The 21,992-nt window shown below is 51.5% G+C and overlaps 1 protein-coding gene across 4 annotated transcripts in view; it reads right to left on the bottom strand.

Annotated features, from left to right (window-relative positions):
• Window positions 1-7,035: 7,035 nt before the first annotated feature.
• SAFB (scaffold attachment factor B) overlaps window positions 7,036-21,992 on the bottom strand; it is a 45,584-nt gene continuing 30,627 nt past the window's right edge. Inside the window, exons 12-21 of one of the 4 annotated variants that reach the window (XM_019015661.3) lie at window positions 21,316-21,455; window positions 21,060-21,148; window positions 18,168-18,274; window positions 13,725-14,012; window positions 11,344-11,481; window positions 11,064-11,106; window positions 8,347-8,465; window positions 8,062-8,165; window positions 7,626-7,692; window positions 7,036-7,350 (exon numbers count right to left, since the gene is read on the bottom strand). In XM_019015661.3, coding sequence (XP_018871206.1) covers window positions 7,221-7,350; window positions 7,626-7,692; window positions 8,062-8,165; window positions 8,347-8,465; window positions 11,064-11,106; window positions 11,344-11,481; window positions 13,725-14,012; window positions 18,168-18,274; window positions 21,060-21,148; window positions 21,316-21,455 — 1,225 coding nt within the window. In that variant the 3' untranslated portion in view covers window positions 7,036-7,220. Of the gene's footprint in view, window positions 7,351-7,625; window positions 7,693-8,061; window positions 8,166-8,346; window positions 8,466-11,063; window positions 11,107-11,343; window positions 11,482-13,724; window positions 14,016-18,167; window positions 18,275-21,059; window positions 21,149-21,315; window positions 21,456-21,992 lie in introns of all 4 variants that reach the window. The other 3 variants (XM_019015660.2, XM_019015663.3, XM_004059793.4) reach the window with 3 other exon arrangements.

Genomic DNA, 21,992 nt, shown 5'->3' with positions numbered 1-21,992 from the left:
TCCAGGACATTTTATAGGCTCAGAATAGGGGAGGGGCAGGCCATAGATAGTATCAGAAAGGGCAATATTCGACTGGTTAAAAGGCATTGTTCAGAAAGAATCAACCAGGAAAGGGTGGGCAAACAGGAACAGAAGTTCTCACTCTGGGTGGTGGGTTTCCTTCAGGACTAGCAGTCTGGTCTTTCAGCTTTCGGGCTATTTTTGGCTTGAAGGTGGGGTTTCACTGGGACCTGTCCCTATCTGCCTAGACACTTGGCTGCCTCCTGTCACTTTCAGTAGTGATCCCAGTGAACTTGGGCTTAAGAGCTGCTCGATGCCTTGGCGGAATTCGGTTTTTGGAGCTGGAGGGAGAGGGAATGCAGTTCTGCGATGGCGCCTTCATCCCGAAATCCTAAGAGCAGCTCAGTAGCCTCATTTTACAGGTCAGCAAACGGAGGCTCAGAAAACTGCAAGAACTTACCTGGCGGCAGGCGATGGCAGAGGCAACAGTGGAAGCCCTGTGCTCTGACCCCTCTGCTGGCCTCTGGCGGCACTGATGCCACCGGAGGGCTGGTGTCCTTCATCCCCAGGGGTGGTCTCTGGAAGAAGGAAGAGGCAGGCCAAGGGGAGGGGTGGTTTCCTTGAGGCTGAGGCTGAGGCTGGGAGAGAACTTCCAGGCCTCAACCCCCACACCACCTCTGCATTCCAGGGGCACCAGGTCCCTGCACACCCTGCCTCATCTTACCTTGCAGGAGAGTAAGACCCCTCCCGTCCTCATCCCGGCAGACTCCTACACGCAGGGTCACCATGCCCCTGTTCTGAGGCACAGTTCAGCACCTTTTCTTCTCCTTGGGCACCACAGTTTGCGTTTGTGTGACTTAGCTCAACAGGATGCAGGCTCCCTGAGGGAAGGGACCATATGTTAATAGTAGGCGTGTTCCCAAACCCCAGCATAGAGCCTGGGGTATGGAAGATGATTAGTAAGCATGGGCCGGGCGCGGTGGCTCATGCCTGTAATCCCAGCACTTTGGGAGGCTGAGGCGGGCAGATCACAAGGTCAGGAGATCTAGACCATCCTGGCTAACACGGTGAAACCCCGTCTCTACTAAAAATACATAAAATTAGCCAGGTGTGGTGGCGGGCACCTGTAGTCCCAGCTACTTGGGAGGCTGGGGCGGGAGAATATCATGAACCCAGGAGGTGGAGGTTGCAGTGAGCCGAGATCGTGCCACTGCACTCCAGCCTGGGTGACAGTGTGAGACTCTGTCTCGAAAAAAAAAAAGAAAAAAAATAATAAAAAGATGATGATTAGTAAGCATGGATGCATTAATGGATGAGTATAGTCAATGGCTTGATGGATTAATGAGTGGATGGGATGAGTGGTTAGATGGGTAGATGCATGCATGGGTGAGTGGGTAGATGGATGATGGAGTAGATGGGTGGGTAGGTGGATTGGGTGGATAGGTGGATGGATGGATGGATGACTGGGTGGGTGGATGAATGGATGGATAGATAGGCGGATGAATGGGGTAGATGGATGGGGTGGGTGAGTGGATGGATGATGAATGGATGGGTATGTGGATGGATGGATGGATGGATGGGTGGGTGGGTGGTTGGATGATTGGGTGGATGGATGGATAGGTATGCATGGGTTAGATGGAGGATGGATGGATGGGTGGGTGGGTGGATGGATGGGTGGTGGGTAGATGGGTGGATGGATGGGTGGTGGGTAGACGGGTGGATGGATGGGTGGTGGGTAGACGGGTGGATGGATGGGTGGTGGGTAGATGGGTGGGTGGATGGGTGGGTGGGTGGATGGATGGGTAGGTGGGTAGGTGGATGGACGGATGGGTGGTTGGGTGGGTGGTTAGGTAGGTAGATGGATGAATGGATTAGATGAAGGATGGATGGATGGGTGGGTGGGTAGGTGGGTGGATGGATGGGTGGGTGGGTTGATGGATGGGTGGGTAGGTAGGTGGGTGGATGGATGGGTGGGTGGGTTGATGGATGGGTGGGTAGGTAGGTGGGTGGATAGATGGATGGGTGGGTGGGTAGATGGGTGGATGGATGGGTGGGTGGGTGGATAGATGGATGCGTGAATGCGTTGGTGGATGGATGTATGAGGACTGGTTTGTCTACTCCACTTACCCACAAAGCAATGGTCCATCTTGGTTCAGAGAGTCTTGCCAGTTAAGGCCTGCTGTTGGGGAGAGCCTGGCATTGTTGGCCTGGCTGCCACTAGAGGCACAGCCAACAATGAAGACGTTTCCCTGGCTGAGGTGCAGGCCGAAGTGGACACTCATGTGCATCGCCGTGCTGAAACTAAGGGCAAGGTCTATCCCTCTGGGACCTGGTCTTCAGCTGCTTCCTGGAGACACGTGTAAGGATGGGGACCAGATTTGGAGGGAAAAGGCTCCTCTTACTGTATAGAACAACCTCAAGAGACCACCAAGTAGCCCATGGCCAGAGACTTTTCACTCCCAGAGTGTTAAAAATACACGGTGCTGTCCCCTGTGGCCATTCCCCTCTTCCCCCACAGCCTTCTGGCAGTTTCTCCCACAAGTTTGCTCCTGTTGGCCTCAGAGCCTTCAGTGTGTTCCCCCAGCCAGGAAACGCCTCCATTCCTTCTGTGGCCAGGGCAACCTGTACCATGAAGCTGCACTTCCTTTTATTGAGATGGAGTCTTGCGCTTCTCCCCCAGGCTGGAGTGCAATGGCGTGATCTTGGCTCACTGCAACCTCCACCTCCTGGGTTCAAGCGATTCTCCTGCCTCAGCCTCCTGAGTATCTGGGATTACAGGCGCGGGCCACCACTCCTGGCTAATTTTTGTATTTTTAGTAGAGATGGGGTTTTACCATGTTGGTCAGGCTGGTCTCAACCTCCTGACCTCAAGTGATCTGCCTGACTCAGCCTCCTGAAGTGCTGGGATTACAGGTGTGAGCTACTGCACCTGGCCTTTTTTATTTTTTCGAGATGGAGTTTTGCTGTGTTGCCCAGGCTGGCGTGCAGTGGCATGATCTCGGCTCACTGCAACCTCCGCTTCCCGGGTTCAAGCGATTCTCCTGCCTCAGCCTCCTGAGTAGCTGGGATTACAGGTGCCCACCACTGTGCCTGGCTAATTTTTTCTATTTTTAGTAGAAGCGGGGTTTCACCATATTGGCCAGGGTGGTCTCGAACTCCTGACCTTGTGATCCGCCTGCCTCGGCCTCCCAAAGTGCTGGGATTACAGGTGTGAGCTACTGCGCCTGGCCTAAGCTGCACTTCATAAGCTCACCACATGCACGTGTGCCCGCCTTGAGGGCAGGCACTGATTGGGTCTGTTGTGTGAACACATCTGGTCAGTGCCGGGGACCCTGCTTGAGAGGGGGGCTGTGGAAATGGGAGTTGAATGAATGGGTGGTTCGAAGCTTGGATCTTTTCCACTGCCAGTTGATTGTCCTCACTCGTCAGTTCACCCTGCTAGGCATCAGTTTTCCTGTCTGCAAAATGGGGTTGTACAGCCTCCCGGCGTTATATTGAGGATGGTGGGGAAGAGCAGGTACAGCTCAGTGCCTGGCTGACAGCAAGGCCGAATCCCCGTCCTTCCCTGTGTAGCAGGACAGCAAGGGTGCTGCCTGGGCATGAGAAATAGAACATCCTATGCAAATGACTCAAGACTGTGGCCAGGGAGAAGCACTCCGAGGCATCTCTCCTGCCTAGGAGACTGGGCTGCCCGCGTTGCCTCGTGCCTGGAATCCTAGCACGTTGGGAGGCCAAGGCAGGCGGACTGCTTGAGCCCAGGAATTCAAGACCAGCCTGGGCATGATGAAACCCCATCTCTACAAAAGATACAAAAATTAGCCAGGTGTGGTGTCACCCACCTGTAGTCCCAGCTACTGGGCAGGCTGAGGTGGGAGGATCGCTTGAGCCCAGGAAATGGAGACTGCAGTGAGCTATGATTGCACCACTGCACTCCAACCTGGGTGACAGAAGGAGACTGTCTCACACACACACAAAAAGCTTGTAGCAATTTGTTACAGTGGCCCTAGAGAACTCCATAACTGCCATAGATTCTGGTTTCGTAGGTCCATGTAGGTGATGCAGTTAGGGTTTAGAATCATTGCTGTGGGCATTTGGTTCTTACAGGTACAGTGTCCAGTCTGTGCCCTCAGTTTTCTCTTCTGTTAACTGGGGCTGATAATGACACCTGGGAGGAATCTATGAGGCCATGTAAAGCAGAGTTAAATGGGAGTCTGGGCCGGGCGCGGTGGCTCATGCCTGTAATCCCAGCACTTTGGGAGGCCGAGGCGGGTGGATCACGAGGTCAGGAGATCGAGACCATCCTGGCTAATATGGTGAAACCCCATCTCTACTAAAAATACAAAAAATTAGCTGGGCATGGTGGCGGGTGCCTGTAGTCCCAGCTACTTGGGAGGCTGAGGCAGGAGAATGGCGTGAACCTGGGAGGTGGAGCTTGCAGTGAGCTGAGATCGCGCCACTGCACTCCAGCCTGGGCGACAGAGCGAGACTCCGTCTCAAAAAAAAAAAAAAAAGTCTGTAGGGACATGCCCCAGATGTTCACAGACCTCATCTCTCTCTGCTAGTGGAATCTGTCATTTCTTTCATTTCTTTTTTTTTTTTTTTGAGACGAAGTCTTGCTCTGTTGCCCGGGCTGGAGTGTGATGGTGCGATCTTGGCTCTGCAACCTCCACCTCCTGGGTTCAAATGATTATCCTGCCTCAGCCTCCTGAGTAGCTGGGACTAGAGGCGTATACCACCACACCCAGCTAATTTTTGTATTTTTAGTAGAGCCAGTGTTTCACCATGTTGGCCAGACTGGTCTCAAAATCCTGACCTCAGGTGATCCACCCACCTTGGCCTCCCAAAGTGCTGGGATTACAGGCGGGAGCCACTGCACCCAGCCCGTCATTTCTTATTTCAAAAAATACCCCCTAAAACCCAAAGAAATGGGGTCTTGGTATACTGTCCAGGCCGGACTTTAACTCCTGGCCTTAAGCAATCTTTCTGCCTTGGCCTCCCAAGTAGCTGGGATTGATTACTGGCATGCACAACTGCATATGGCTCAAAAAAAAATGGGGCCGAGTGCAGTGGCTCACACCTGTAATCCCAGCACTTTGGGAGGTCAAGGCAGGCAGATCACCTGAGGTCAGGAGCTTGAGACCAGCCTGCCCAATGTGGTGAAAACCCGTCTCTACTAAAAATGCAAAAATTAGCTGGGCATGGTGGTGGGCACCTGTAGTCCCAGCTACTCAGGAGGCTGAGGTAGGAGAATTGTTTGAACCCAGGAGAGAGAGGCTGCAGTGAGCTGAGATCGCACCACTGCACTCTCCAGCCTGGGACACAGGGAGACTCTGTCTGTGGAAAAAAAAAAAAAAAAAAGTACAGAGAATGTGAACAGCTTGAGTTAAAAAAAAAAAAAAAAAAGGTACGAGGGGAAGGCTGAGAACGTGGTTGCTGGGGGTTACCACTGGGTTCCTTCCTGGATGTCACATCCCTTCTGAAGAGAAACATTCCGTCTTCGCCAGGGACGGGTTGCAAGAAAGGCGAGCACAGGACTGAGTTCTGGCTAAGGAGCCTCAGGGGTAAGTTTGCCAAGAGGCCTGTGAGTTCAAGTCCCCGTTCCTGCCCTTCCTTCTCCTGCTGGATAGCCCCGATGATGCCCACACTGTGGGTGGATAGGATTTTTGGAGCTGTTTCAGCCATCCATCATCCATGAGAGTCCCAAAATCCTCAGAGAAACAGAGCCTGAGGTGGGCTGCAGTGAGCCCCGGGAACTGCCTACCTACAAACTTCCCGTTAAGGCAGGGAAGAGCCCCCCTTTACCATCTAAGCCACCACTGGTATTGGTGGGGTCATCTGTCCTCTGCAGCTGAAGGGACCCTAGAGCGTTACTGGGGCTCCGCCGTCTTCCTCTCTGCTGGACACTGCTTCCTCCCCGCTCTCCACTACAGTGAGGCTTACAAAATCGGGGAGGCACTTGCTTCACAGTTTGAGGTATGTCCCAAGTCTGGCCTGGCTTCCTGGATTAGGACAGGTGCTGGATCCCAGATGCCGTGGCTCCAGCTTGCTGCTGGCGTGTGGAGGGTTGGCGTTGGGCTCGTCCCTTCCGGCTGACGCAGAGGCCAGCCCTGGGCTGGTCAGAGCCCCATCCTGGCACGAGGGGGCTGAGCCTGCGCACAGGCACACCTCAGGCCTGAGATGCTGCTGATGACCTTCAGCCTTCACTGCTTCCACCCGACTCTGCCGTGAAAATAGTTTGTCCTCTGAGTAAAAAGGTAATGCGGAAGCATCCACATGATGATGGTGACTGGGATTTGGCAAGTCAGTGTGGAGAGTGGCAGCTGGAAACCTTCGCAGGCTTGGTTCGAGTGTGATCCGCAGGGGAAGCATCCGCCAGTGTCCATCAACAGGGTTTGAGACCCCCACACCCTGACAGGGATGCCACCCAGTACCCAAGAGCAAAGCAGCCCGGTCTGTGCTAACATTAAAGGAGAACTCAGTGACTTGAGAAGTCAGGCAAAACCTGCACCGCACAGGCCCATTATGCGAAAACCAATCATTGTCTCACTGGAAAGCCTCTTCCACACCCGGATGCCTTCCCAGAGGTTTTCTATCACATGCATTTCATACATATTTAGAAATAAACAGAGTCGGCCTGGAGTGGTGGTTCACGCCTGTAATCCTACCACTTTGGGAGGCCGAGGCGGGCAGATCATGAGGTCAGGAGTTCAAGACCAGCCTGACCAATATGGCGAAACCCCGTCTCTACTAAAAATATAAAAATTAGCCAGGTGTGGTGGCAGGCGCCTGTAGTCCCAGCTACTCGGGAGGCTGAGGCAGAAGAATCACTTGAACCCTGGAGGTGGAGGCTGCAGTGAGCCAAGATCGCGCCACTGCACTCTCAGGCCTGGGTGGCGGAGCGAGACTCCATCTCAAAAAAAAAAAGAATAATAATAATAATAATTAAAAAAAGGAACAATCAGTGTATATCAATACAACTAAAAGTCTAATTTCGTTTCACTCAAAGAGGCAGAAATAAAGAAATGACACTTTAAATAAAGGGTATGTGAACGGAAACACATTTATTACAAAAAAAAAACCCCAAAACGAAAAACAAATTCACATTGTATTGAGCTACAATATGGCAGCAGATTAAAAAAAAATATTTTTACACAGTTTAAGGTAACTCCTAACAGAACATAGCCTTGTTGCCACGTGACAGGACACAGGATTCCAAGTACTCAGTAGCGGCGAGTGAAGCGGGCATCGCTGGGCCTGCTCCCCCGGCTCTGGCCTCCAAAACCGCCCTGCATGCCACCGTGTGGGATGGGGTGGCCCCGGGAGGCCCCGCCTGGGGCAAAGCTGCCACGCCTAGGAACAAATTCACATTGGTTTGACTGCGAAGTCCTCCTGCTCCCCGGCCCATCCCAGCCTGCACAGCTTCCCTGGGTGTTGCCTGCAGGCAGGGCCCCTTCCTAATGCCCTCCCCTCCTGAGTGGCAGCAGCCTCCACAGTACCCCATGCCTGGCCTCACATCACCCTTGGGGGGAGGGGCGTTAGCTGGAAGGACTTGGTTGTTAAGCCTCCAGCAAGGTAGGCCAATATGCAAAGCAGGGGGAAGGGGCGCTGCCCCCAGCATGCCTTACCCTGACATTCCTCCTCGGTTCATCATGTGGCCAGGCCCGGAGTGACCGGACATGCTTCTCTCGCCACCTGGAAGACAGACGTGCTTTCACACAGGGAACCTGCGCACACGGCGTGGAACCCACAGCACATTTAGCCCACTCCACTCCCTTTGGTGAGGCCCCCAGGTACCCACAACTAGTGGGTCCCAGGAGGACACCTGGGCACAGGGACCACAGACGTCCAGCTTCCTCCCAGCAGAGAGAACTCGGGAACGCCCACTGTCCAACTCCTGGGCCAGACCACCAGAGAGCAGGCGGTGTCTGGAGTGCTCTTCATTCCTCATTCCAGCACTGAGAGCAGAGCACCTCCTGTGCTCCCCCAAGGAGAGAAGGCGCGGCCTCCATCTTTCCATCACTCCCCAGCACATCCTGGTCCCAGCCCAGAGCTGCTCCTCACCTTGCCACCTCTTGTGATCCCTGTCCATCATGCCCCCGTCGGCCGTGCCCTGCCATGACCGGTCATCCTCTCTTCGGCCATGGTCCCCCCAGTCACGTCTGCCCCTTGAAAGAGAGACATCTCTGATTTGGATTGCCCCCATCTCTGGCTCTTGTGCTAATAACTGTGGCGGCTTCTGGAGAGTGAATCCCTCTGTGTTTCCCACCCTGTGCCCACATCCCAGCGACTTGGGGGCCCCCTTGTGGGGGGGGGGGGGTCAGGTACTGCGGGGTGTGGGACACAAACCTGGGGGGAGGAGGCAGCCCCCGGCCCTCGCTCATCCTCTTGTCAGAGCCATAGCCTCCCCAGCCATCGCGGGAGTCCCGGCCGTGGCGCTCTGGTCCTCCATGGCGTTCTGGGTAATGCTGGACATCACAGAGCCAGAAGGGAAAAAAAAGCTTCAGTATCAGCCCCCAGACCCCAAGGCTTTTCAGGCAACATGCTAACGATGACAACGACAGTCACTCGGGACAGAAGTGCTGGCAGGCTGTGTCGGTTCACACAACACAGCTGCCTTCCTGAAATCTGCAGGCCAGAGGCCCTGTGCCCTAGGCTCATGGCCTGGTACAAAAAAGGTACTAGTACCAAGGCATCTCCAAGGCGGGTCCCCACAGCACCACCAGAGCTGGGAGGGCCACCAGGAGTCACCCACTAATGATGATGCTTACGAGAGAGATTCCCTGGGTCCCACAGCTCAAATGGTTAGTGCCCAGAGCCAATAGTATTCTCTTACTGTCTTCTACTAAAGAAAGGTCAGGTTTATAAACCTTTAATGTGTGCATATTCTGGAAATAATTTTTACAAATTTCTTCCTTCCACAGTGAAGGAAGTATCAAATGGAGCCCTTCAACCGACCAATTGCTAGGCAAGCATCCTTCCTCACAGTCAAGTTTCTCGGAAGTTTCTGCTGGATGCCCAGTCCAGGGTCTTGCACCTTGCTCTGCTCAGAATATAAGACACAGGACACTGAGAGATAAACGGCTGGCCTTCCGCTTGGCTAGTCCCACCTTTCCCTCTTCTGTGTCATTGTTTTTGTAAACCACGTGGCTAACACAGACCAGGAGTTCTTGACCCTGCTGTTTCAGGGAAGACCAAGAGAGGGCGAGTCACACTCTATGCCTACTTATTTGATGGCCAAGGTTAATATTTCCACCCACAGCCTATTTCTGTGGCTGGAAGCACTTTCCAGCCTGACTTTCACAAAAGCTAGTGAGGTAGCTTTGGCTCCACAGTCCTGTTCTTTCTCTTTCCACCAATACATATGTGGCCTCTGGGGTTTTTGCCCCATGACCACATTGTAGGTGAAAGGAAACTAGAAAGGAGTCCTGGTACGGAAACCCCCTTGACGCAGGCTGGTTGTTGTCCATGTCCAAGTTCACCTCCCCGTTCAACGGAGAGCTCTGCCAGGGTGAAGGGAGAGATGGCGGCATGCTCCACCACGTGCACGATGTCCCACGTTACCACTGCCTGCTTCCTGGCCTATCCTCCCAACATGTGCTCTGATGCCTCCCCTCAACAAAGAAAAGGGACTCCTGAAATAAGCTCTCCTTAGTATTTGAAAATTGAACCAACATTTTTCTGTCCAACCAACCCACGTAACTATTCAATGAGGCCCATAAGTTCTGTGCTAGTTTTCTCTGTAGGGAGATGTCACCATTTCCCTTTGGGGTAACTCTGACGACTCATTTATGACTGTGTATGTGAGGAGAAAGATCAAACCGCGTTCCACTGTTAGGAGAGCATATCTAACACCTGCATGAAAGCAGCTGGTGGCCAGGTGTGCTGGCTCACATCTGTAATCCTAGCACTTTGGGAGGCCGAGGTAGGAGGATCACTTGAGCTCAGGAGTTCAAAACTGGCCTGGGCAACATAGTGAGATCCCATCTCTACTAAAAAAAAAAAAAGTAGCTGGCAATGATAAACAAGTTTGTACAGACGCGCCCACCTCATGTAAACCCACCACCCCACCCTTTGTAGGAGGAATATTACCCTCATTTCACTCCTGGGGAGACAGGCTCAGCAGGAAGGGGTGACACCAAGGTGTGACTCCAGTTCTGATTCTGGAGCCTTTACATGGAACCATTGGTGTATGCTCCTCCACCAAAGAAAATCCACAAGACTAGTTCTACGTTTTGCTGCATATAATTTGCCTCCAGGAGCAGGGAAAAAGGAACCCCACGAGACTGATGGAATTCCTGAGGATCCCGAGACAGAGCCGAGTACTTGGCTATGCTCAGCCACATTAAGGAATCAAGGGGGACAGAAGCGGGAAGCTTATGGTGGAGTCCAGAAAATGCCGGCAGGAGGAGGAAGGGCTCATGAGTGGAGTCCTCAGAGAGGAGGCATCTTCCACACAGCAATGTGCTGCCCCCAAGTTTATAGGGAAAGCCACTAGAGGTCCAAGGCTCTCCTGGGAAGTCTCAGTCTCAATGTAAGATGGAAGGAGAAAATGGAGCTTATTGTTCTAATGTGCTAGCCCCCGAAGAGAATGAGCACAGACCACAGATCTAGTTGTTTTCGAAGGCTAAGCTGGGCCCTGGGGTGATGAAGGATGTCCTTACTTTCCAAAGAGGGCAGGCACTCGAGGACAGACACAGCAACCACAGCCTCCCCAGATGCACCTGTCTGAGTCAGCTGTGCGGCTCACTAGACACTTCCCAGCAGAGCCAGGTCACATCCCAAGGTTCCCTGGCACTGTTGCACGTGTGTGGTGAGTGTGGCACACAGAACCCCGGGGTCAAGGCTAAAAACAGCTTCAGGGTAACTGTTTGGACTGACAGCCAAGACTAACCCCAAATAATCCCAAATTTCCATTCCACAAACCTAGACTTTTCTAGTGCTTTACTTTTCTCTTTCCTCATTTTGCCTCTTGCTCAAAGAAAGGGCAGGAAGAAGGCACGCTGAAGGGAAAAGAACCGATTCTATGGGAAATTCTGTGGCTACCACTGTAGCTTTAGACTTACCTGTCCTTCTCGTTCTCCCATCATTGACCTTGAACCTTCTCTCCTGAAAAGGCAATTTAAATCAAACCGTAAGGGGAAGAAGAGGCTTGTTCACAAAGAGAGGACCATCAGGCCTCCAGTGAAAAGCATAATTTCCCTAACTGAAGGCAGGAGACCTGCGGGTCTGACTCAGCATACATCTGATGAACAGAGTGGGTTCAGAGAGCCCAGGAGTCCTTGTTCTCAGTCAGAATGAGCCAGGAAAAAGAAAACCCGCACGCCCAGCAGGGGCCCAACTGACCTGTCCACCGAATGGTCGGGGTAGCGGCCACGGTCCCTGTGGTCAAAGTCGTGGAAGCGGTCCTGGCGGTTAAAGTCAGAATGGTAGCGCTCATCCAGGGCGGCCCGCTTGGCTTCCGGCCAATAGGCATCATCTCGCCTGTGAGGGGACATGAGACAGAGATAGAGGGATCCCCCACCCCAAACGTATCTATCACCTTTGTGGGAGCTGGCCCCTAGCACTTTACAGAACCAGGATGACTTTCACCAAGAGTGTTCTCTCCTATAGGAGGCAAGATCTGATTTGACCCCAGTGACTGCACAGCTGTTTTGTTTTGTCCCATGCACCCACCTCCCCTGATGAAAAGCGGCCTCGGTTTTCCAAAGAGGGAGCCATTAGTTAAGCAGTCAGTCCTATGGGCTGCCTGCAGATGGCTTCTGGAGCCCTACACAGCCACCTCCGCTCAGGAAGACCACGTGGGCCTCCACCCCGCGGGTCTTCTGTCAAGTGCACCTGCCATCTCTCTCGCCCCAAGGCTGACCTCCTGCCCTGCCGGCAGCACTGGCCATGTACTGCTGCGAAACACAGATGACCATAATGAACTGTCATCAGAAGGATTTCGTACCAAAGCATAATAGATCCTAGAACAGTTTACAAGGCCCTTCATAGAAGCTGCATTGTATATGACCTGGGCTCCTCTTCAACCCATGCAATAGAAAGAAACAACAAACAGCAATTTTTGCCAGGTTGCAGTGCACGTGTAAAGCCTGACACAATCACTGCTGGAATTACACACCTGACTCCTCACAGCAGCCATGCTCAGCATTTTGTGTTCATACCTCCTCTTCAGTATGTTTGAGAAATTAAAATTAATCTTACTGCCGGGCGTAGTGGCTCATGCCTGTAATCCCAGCACTTTGGGAGGCCAAGGTGGGTGGATCACCTGAGGTCAGGAGTTTGACAGCCTGGCCAACATGGTGAAACCCGGTATCTACTAAAAACGCAAAAAATTAGCCGGGTGTGGTAGCACACGCCTATAATCCTAGCTACTTGGGAGGGTGAAGCAGGAGAATTGCTTGAACCCAGGAGGCGGAAGTTGCAGTGAGCTGAGATCACGCCATTGCACTCCAGCCTGGGCAACGAAAGCAAAACTCCGTCTCAAAAAAAGAAATTTTTTTTTAATTCTTTCTTTTATTTCTAGAATAAGCAAAAACAAATTACAATGGATTTAAAAAGCCAGGACAAGGCCGGGGGCGGTGGCTTACGCCTGTAATCCCAGCACTTTGGGAGTCTGAGGTGGGTGGATCACCTGAGGTCAGGAGTTTGAGATCAGCCTGACCAACATGGCAAAACCCCATCTCTACTAAAAAAACAAAAATTAGCTGGGTGTGGTGGTGGGTGTCTGTAATCCCAAATACTAGGGAGGCTGAGGCAAGAGAATCGTTTGAACGCAGGAGGTGCCCAGGAGGTGCAGTGAGCAGCGATCACGCCACTGCACTCCAGCCTGGGCAACAGAGCGAGACTCTATCTCAAAAAAAAAAAAAAAAAAAAAAAGGAAAGGGCCTTAAATGAGGTGCAATAGGGCACTTGTGACACTCTCTACATGCCTGAGCTTCCCTCCTCAGGAGGTCTGTGCCACCCTTGAACCTGATTAGTTAACCAGCACTACTTTATCCAGCCTCCTGTCTCTGATTTTTTTTATTCTGAGACGGAGTCTCACTCTATTGCCCAGGCTGGAGTGCAGTGGCACGATCTTGGCTCACTGAAACCTCTGCCTCCTGGGTACAAGCGATTTTCCCGCCTCAACCTCCCGAGTAGCTGGGATTACAGGCGCCTGTCACCACGACCAATTTTTTGTATTTTAGTAGAGACGGGGTTCTGCCATGTTGGCCAGGCTGGTCTTCAACTCCTGAGCTAAGGCAATCCGCCCACCTTGGCCTCCCAAAATGTTAGGATTACAGGCGTGAACTAGCGCACCCGGCCTATGCTTCGTTTGAATGAAAGATCTCAAGCTGGCCGGTCGCGGTGGCTCACACCTGTAATCCCAGCACTTTGGGAGGCCAAGGCAGGTGGATCACGAGGTCAGGAGATCGAGACCATCCTGGCTAACACAGTGAAACCCCGTCTCTACTGAAAATACAAAAAAATTAGCCGGGAGTGGTGGCAAACGCCTGTAGTCCCAGCTACTCGGGAGGCTGAGGCAGCAGAATGGCGTGAACCCGGTAGGCAGAGCTTGCAGTGAGCCAAGATCGGGTCACTGCACTCCAGCCTCCGCGACAAAGCAAGACTCCGTCTCAAAAAAAAAAAAAAAAAAAAAAAAAAAAATCTCAAGCTAACTCGACTGTGAGGTCCCTAACACGATTCTGAACGCCACGTGCTAAGGGCAGCGTGGATCTGCTTACCGGTCCAGGTCGTAGGGCCGCCGCACCGCGGGCCGCCGCTCCTGCTCGTAGCGCAGTTCCTGCTGGCGCCTCAGCTCCTCGCGCTCACGGTGGATGCGCTCCTGCTCGCGCCTGCGCTCGTGCTCCACGTGCATGCGTTCGCGCTCCAGCCGCTCCCGCTCCATGCGCTCCCGCTCCAGCCGCTGGCGCTGGAAGGCCAGCCTCTCTCGGGCAATCTCCAGCCGCTCACGCTCCTCGCGCTCCCACTGCGCCTGCATGCGTTGTTCGCGTTCACTGCGTTCACGCACCCTGCTGCACAACAGCAGAGCTGCAGAAGGGGACCTAGACACCCCAGCCAGGTCCCAGGGCTGACTTTAAGTAAGACGCTGGGTCGCACAGACTCCAGGGCTGTGCGTCCACTACGTGGTCTGCAGAACCGTACACTCCAGCGGGAAGAAGGCTTCTCGGGCCCACAGGAGCAGCCCAGGAAGATCTCAGGAGTGAGGCCCAGGCTGTGTGTGTGTGATCAGAACTGGGCCTCCTTTCTCCAACATTTCCTGGAGCTTGACAAGTGATTTCAGGAAACAGCCAGTCAAAAATAAGCAACAGGCCGGGCGCGGTGGCTCACACCTGTAATGCCAGCACTTTGGGAAGCTGAGGTGGGTGGATCATGAGGTCAAGAGATCGAGACCAGCCTGGCCAACATGGTGAAACTCTATCTCTACTAAAAATACAAAAATTAGCTGGGCGTGGTGGCACGCACGCACCTGTAGTCCCAGCTACTCCGGACGCTGAGGCAGGAAAATCACTGGAGCCCGTGAGGCAGAGGTTGCAGTGAGCCACTGCACTCCAGCCCAGCAACAGAAAAAAAAAAAAAAAAAAAAGCCACAGAGTATATGCTTCATAGCGAGTGAGTGTGAATTGGAACCTTCACTCCCTAGACCACAGGATGAAATGAGTCTTTGTGAGGTGGGGCTAGCAGGCCCCCCAAGTGTAAGGACATTAGCAGCTGTATCTTTTGGATACAGATGACATTTTAGTGCATTTCTCCAGTCTTTGTATATAAAACAGAACAGACAGGAGCCAGACTGTCTTTTTTTTTTTTTTTTTTGGTAGAGATGGTTGCCCAGGCTGTTCTCGAACTCCTGAGCTCAAAACAATCCGCCCGCCTCCACCTCCCAAAGTGCTGGGATTATAGGCATGAGCCACTGTGCCCAGGCTCAGATTTTCTTCTTTTGATCCTTTACCTACACAGTTATAGATATACAGCCTGGGCAATATAGTGAGACCCCGTCTCCAGAAAAAATAATATTAGTCAGGCGTGGTAGTTACTTGGGAGGCAGAGGTGGGAGGATCAATCACTTGAAACCAGGAGGTAGTGGCTGCAGTGAACTATGATTACACCATTTAACTCCAGCCTGGGTGAAAGAGTGAGACCCTGTCTCCAAAAAAAAAAAAAAAAAAAAAAAAGTGTGTGCAGGGAGCTACGTAAAAAAAAAAAGCACCTCAGTGCAGTATACCAACTACTGACACAGCATTTTCATTGTATTAGAAGTGATTTAAAGTGTACAGGAGGATGTACATGGGTTATATGCAGAAATACCACACAGTTTTATACCAGAAACTTGATCCTCTGCAAATTTTGGTATCCACAAGGGTACTGAGGCCAGTCGCTTCTGGGACAACTGTGTGTTTCTGTCCCAGCAGAAATGTATAATCTTGCCTCATAGTGTTCTGGACCCAAATGACTGCAACCTCCTTAGTTCACCCAACATGTCTTGGATCCGCCCACACCTGCCTCTGTGGATCTCAGCACCTTCCGGAGGAGCCCCTAGTATGAAAGGGCTGCGGTTTATGGGAACTTTTCAGTTGTGTCCAAATGCTCACAACCTGACGGGATACCCAAGCCCACACTTCCTTGTTCATAGGTTCCTCTAGGCCAGATATGGAGAGGGGCCTGGGGTCTGGAACACTCTAGTATTTAGCACGGCAGGCTCCTGTGGGGGCCCCCCAGGCTGCCCGTGTTCATTACTCCCCCAGCAGAAATGCCACCTGCCAATGCCTGCATTCACAGGACTATGGGAGACTTTGTTTTTTTTTTTTTTTTTTTTTTAAAGGAATAGGCCGGGCGCAGTGGCTCACGCCTGTAATTCCAGCACTTTGGGAGGCCGATGCGGGGTGGATCACGAGGTCAGGAGATCGAGACCATCCTGGCTAACACGGTGAAACCCCGTCTCTACTAAAAATACGAAAAATTAGCTGGGCATGATGGCAGGCGCCTGTAGTCCCAGTTACTAGGGAGGCTGAGGCAGGAGAATGGCGTGAACCCAGGAGGCGGAGCTTGCAGTGAGCTGAAATCGTGCCACTGTACTCAAGCCTGGGAGACAGAGCAAGACTCCGTCTCGAAAAAAAAAAAGGGAATAAAAGGGTGATTACTTTATAGGCAGAGCAGTGCACTCTCCCCCTCCTTTTAAACTAATTGTCCTTATTTCTTATTTGAGACAGCGTTTTGCTCTTGTTGCCCAGGCTGGAGTGCAATGGTGGAATCTTGGCTCACTGCAACCTCCACCTCCTGGGTTCAAACGATTCTCCCGCCTCAGCCTCCCAAGTGTATGGGATTACAGACACGCACTACCACGCCCAGTTAATTTTTTTTTTTTTGAGACGGAGTCTCGCTCTGTCACCCAGGTTGGAGTGCAGTGGCGCAATCTCGGCTCACTGCAACCTTCACCTCCTGGGTTCAAGTGATTCTCCTGCCTCAGCCCCCCAGGTAGCTGGGATTACAGGAACGCACCACCATACCCGGCTAATTTTTGTATTTTTAGTAGAGATGGGGTTTCACCACGTTGGCCAGGCTGGTCTTGAACTCCTGACCTTGTGATCCGCCCACCTCGGCCTCCCAAAGTGCTGGGATTACAGGCGTGAGCCACCGCGCCCAGCCCCCCCACCCCCCCCTTTTTTTTTGAGACGGAGTCTTGCTCTGTCGCCCAGGCTGGAGTGCAGTGGCGCAATCTTGGCTCACTGCAAGCTCTGCTTCCCGGGTTCACGCCATTCTCCTGCCTCAGCCTACCGAGTAGCTGGGACTACAGGCGCCCGCCACCACGCCCAGTTCATTTTTTGTATTTTTAGTAGAGACAGGGTTTCACCGTGTTAGCCAGGATGGTCTCCATCTCCTGACCTCGTGATCCACCCGCCTTGGTCGGCCTCCCAAAGTGCTGGGATTACAGGCTTGAGCCACCGCGCCTGGCCTACATGCCCAGCTAATTTTGTATTTTTAGTAGAGACTGCGTTTCACTATGTTGGTCAGGCTGGTCTCAAACTCCTGACCTCAGGTGATCCACCAGCCTCGGCCTCCCGAAGTGCTGAGATGTGAGACACTGCGCCCAGGGGGGTCCTTACTTTTAAAACTGAAGTTAACGAAGTATTTCATAGAAAAGATAAATTAGCTGTAATTCGCCAATAACATTTGTGTTTACTTCTTGACTTATTTAAGAATGAGGCCCTGTCAGTCCTGGAGCAGTGGCTCATGCCTGTAATCCCTGCACTTTGGGAGGCCGAGGCAGGCAGATCACTTGAGGTCAGGAGTTTGAAACCAGCCTGGCCAACATGGCCAAACCCCATCTCTACTAAAAATACAAAAATGAGCCAGGTGTGGTGGCTTGCGCCTGTAGTCCCAGCTACTTGGGAGGCTGAGGCAGGAGAACTGCTTGAACAGGGGAGGTGGAGCCTGCAGTGAGCTGAGATCATGCCACTGCACTCCACCCTGGGCGACACAGACTCCATCTCAAAAAAAAGGAAGCCCTGTCAGTGCCCTCGCTGGGTCTACCTCACTGTCTCTCTTCCTGCTTTCACATCTTCTGGAGCAAATTTGGTATTTTTTGTTGACGAGCACTACTGACGCTGGAAGGCATTCCATCTCCCTGCCTTTGTTACCTTCTACAATCTTTGGGAAGAGACTTATTTGAAAAGAGCTGTAAGTAGGCCAGGTGCAGTGGCTCACGTCTGTAATCCCGGCACTTTGGGAGGCCAAGGCAGGTGGATCACCTGAGGTCAGGAGTTTCAGACCAGCCTAGCCAACATGGTGAAACCCCGTCTCTACTAAAAATACAAAAATTAGCCAGGTGTGGTGGCGCACGCCTATAGTCCCAGCTACTCAGGAGGCTGAGGCTGGAGAATTGCTTGGAGGCGGAGGTTGCAGTGAGCCAAGGTCACGCCACTGCACTCTCCAGCCTGGGCGCGACACAGCAAGACTCTGTCTCCAAAAAAAAAGAAAAGAAAAGAAAAGAAAAGAAAAGAGCCGTAGGATGAAAGTTAAAACATAACAAGTCTATGAACTGAAAGCTGAAGGAGCAAAAAGGTTCACAGCTCTATCCCACCCCAGAGAACTCTGCAAACATCCTTCCAGAAGACAGTCATGACCACATTCTAGGAAAAACACCAAACCGTTCCTGGATCCCTACTCACCTATGGGACTCTGAGTCTCTCGACTTCCGAGGCTCCTTGACCTTATCAAAGGACACGATGGACCGCTTCTCTCTGCTGGCTGATTTGCGATCCTGGCTTTTGGAAGCCTAGTTCACCAAAGAACATTAAAAAGTTAAAGCAGAGGCCAGGCGCGGAGGCTTATGCCTGTAATCCAAGCACTTTCAAAGTTCAGGGCGGGTGGATCACTTGAGATTGGGAATTTGAGACCAGCCTGGCCAACATGGTGAAACCTTGACTCTACTAAAAATATAAAAATTGCCGGGCGCGGTGGCTCACGCCTGTAATCCCAACACTTTGGGAGGCTGAGACGGGCAGATCACAAGGTCAGAAGATTGAGACCATCCTGGCTAACACGGTGAAACCCCGTCTCTACTAAAAATACAAAAAAATTAGCCGGGCATAGTGGTGGGAGCCTGTAGTCCCTGCTACTTGGGAGGCTGAAGCAGGAGAATGGCATGAACCCGGGAGGCAGAGCTTGCAGTGAGCCAAGATCGTGCCACTTGACTCCAGCCTGAGTGAGACTCCGTCTCAAAAAATAAATAAATAAAAATAAATAAATAAAAAATAAAAATTAGCTGGGCATGGTGGCGCATGCTTGTTATCTCAGCTACTTTGGACGCTGAGGTGGATCCCTCAAGGGAGGATCCCTTGAACCTGGGAGGCGGAAGTTGCAGTGAACCGAGGACGCGCCACTACACTCCAGTCTGGGCGACAGAGCGATACTCTGACTTAAAAAAAAAAAAAAAAAAAAAAAAAAATTGCTGGCGCAGTGGCTCACGCCTATAATCCTACCACTTTGGGAGGCCGGGGCGGGTGGATCACTTGAAGTCAGGAGTTTGAGACCAGCCTGACCAACATGGAGAAATCCTGTCTCTACTAGAAGTACCAAAATTAGCCGGGCATAGTGGCAGGTGCCTGTAATCCCAGCTACTCAAGAGGGTGAGGCAGGAGAATCACTTAAAAACCCCCGGGAGGTGGAGGTTGCAGTGAGCTGAGATTGTGCCACTGTATTCCAGCCTGGGCCACAGAGTGAGACTGTCTAAAAAATAATAACAACAAATAAAAAATAAATAATAAAACAAAAAAATGAAAAAAGTTAAAAGTAGGTGTGATAGGGGAACAGGAAGAATCAGGTATATATATCCATGCCTAACCATCAGATGTGGAGGTCCTACGTGATGAATAACTTTTAGTGAAAAACAGATGAGCTGTTTCATCCAAATAAGCCTTACATTTTGCTTATCATAATTGAAAGACAGAATTTCATCAACATTTAATGCTAAAATATGATCTAACAGTACATTTAATAGAGAAAAAATGGAAATGAGTATTGCCCCCGAAAACTTCATATAAGATCAAAACACCAATTTTTTATGTCTTTTGCTTCAAAATAAATTTCTTAATTTTCCTTTTTCCTTCATAATTAAACACACAATGAGTTCCCAAATGAAGCACTTCTGGTACACTTGACAAGTACCTTATTTGTACCGATGACATTTTTAAGAGACCTACTCATTTTATCCCTAGAACCCACACTTTCCTTTTTCCATTTTCCAAAGTTGTTTTATAGAACAAGGGTAAAAGGCTATGACATATTATAATACTGGCACACAGAGACTGAAAGCTCCTAAGCAATCCGCTCCATTCACCAAGTGAAATGGTTCCTCCTCCGTGCAGCTGAGGGTTGACCAGGCAGGTCCAAGGTCCCTCTCCTTCCTTAAGGAGGGGCTGCTGCCAAGATTGGTCCTTGGCTGGCAACTGGGAAGTTGGCTCTCAGAGTGTCCCCAGTTGACAGTTAACCAGTAAGGGTGGCTCGGTGTGCACAGACCATGCAAATAATAGGTGTTTTGTTTTTTTTTTTTTTTTTGAGATGGGGTCTCGCTCTCTCCCCCAGGCTAGAGTGCAGTGCAATGAACGTGGCTCACTACAGCCTTGACCTCCCAGGTTTAAGTGGCATTCTCCCACCTCAGCCTTCTGAGTAGCTGGGACCACAGATGCATACCACCGAGCCTGCCTAATTTTTAAATTTCTTGTGAAGATGGGGTCTTACTATGTTGCCCAAGGTGGTCTCCAACTCCTGGGCTCAAGTATCCTCCCAGCTCAGCATACCAAACTGCTGGGATTTACAGGCATGAGCCACCATGCCCAGCTCACACTGCAGCCCAGCAAGAAGACAAGAGTACAGGAGGGGGTCAAGGTGGAGAGCAGGCTAGAGGGAGGCTGGCGAGACGGGCCAGGTCACCATGGCATGCTCCACACTGCTGGGTGTAGGAATACATCACGGGGAGGTGCTGACACTTTCAGGGTAGACAGGGAACGTGGACTGCCACACACCAACTCAGGGAAAAGCCAACAGTCCCATACGTAAATTTTAAAGTTAGCTTTAGAAAATAAGTTAACAGTTATCAGAGCAAAAGTAAGGATAAAGGAAAGCTTTCTGCATTTCTTAAAATAATTTGAGGCCGGGTGCAGTGGCTCATGCCTGTAATCCCAGCACTTTTGGGAGGCCGAGGCAGGCGGATCACCTGAGGTGAGGAGTTCGAGGCCAGCCTGGCCAACATGGTGAAACCTTGTTTCTACTAAAAAGATAATGGCGTGCGCCTGTAATCCCAGCTACTCGGGAGGTTGAGGCAGGAGAATCGCTTGAGCCTGGGAGGCGGAGGTTGGAGTGAGCCAAGATCGCACCACTGCACTCTAGTCTGGGCAACAGAGTGAGAACCTGTCTCAAAAAAAATAGCTTGAGATTTCTACATTTTCGAAATGGCCGACAAAAGCTTTTTTCAAATGAAGCTTAGTAATTCCCTAAGACGCACACAGAAATACAAACTGAAAAGAAGAGCAAAATACCCTAGTTAGAAAATTAATACTCACTCTCTCTTTGGACCCGGATGTTTTTACACTAATCACAGGCACCCCTTTGGATTTATCCATTACTACAGTCCGTTCGGTCCCTCGACTTCCTACAGAAAAGACGGGGAAAGTGTAAGTGGAAAACCATGAATACCCAGATGAGAAAAACCCTCTGCAACATGAATCCAGTTTCCGTTGCCAGCTAATCACAGCAAACTAACAAACTCCACCAGACACAGAAACAAGACAGAATCTCCTGGGCTCATCAGCTGCCCACCTGACTTTGTGGCTCGAGATCGCTCTGAGGGGCCAGGTTTCTGATCATCTTGGTCCTTACTCTTTTCTCCACTTCCGTCGTCACCCTTCTTAGCATCGTCTTTTCTGTCACATTTATCATCCCTCTTAAAGTTTGTAGATCTATAAAAAACAGACGTGTTGGCTAGGCGTGGTGGCTCATGCCTGTATTCCCAGCACTTTGAGGGGATGAGGCGGGCGGATCACATGAGACCAGGAGTTCGAGACCAGCCTGGCCAACATGGTGAAACCCCATCTCTATTAAAACCACAAATGGGCATGGCTATAATCCCAGCAAATCGGGAGGCTGAGGCACGAGAACTGGTTGAGCCAGGGAGGTGGAGGTTCAATGAAAAGAGATCTTGCCACTGCACACCAGCCTGGGCAACAGAGTGAGATTCTGTTTAAAACACCCTGCCCCGCCAGGCAAGGTGGCTCATGCCTGTAATCCCAGCACTTTGGGAAGCCGAGGCGGGCGGATCACAAGGTCAGGAGTTCAAGACCAGCCTGGCCAATATGGTGAAACCCCATCTCTACTGAAAATACAAAAATTAGCCGGGTGTGGTGGTACACACCTTAGTCCCAGACACTCAGGAGGCTGAGGCAGGAGAATTGCTTGAACCCAGGAGGTGGAGTTGCGGTGAGCCGAGATCACACCAC

The sequence above is a fragment of the Gorilla gorilla genome, chromosome 20, assembly GCF_029281585.2.
Source record: "Gorilla gorilla gorilla isolate KB3781 chromosome 20, NHGRI_mGorGor1-v2.1_pri, whole genome shotgun sequence".
Lineage (NCBI taxonomy): Eukaryota > Metazoa > Chordata > Mammalia > Primates > Hominidae > Gorilla > Gorilla gorilla.
The sequence above is the reverse complement of the archived record's forward strand: the minus strand, read 5'-3'. Positions and strand labels throughout refer to the sequence as shown.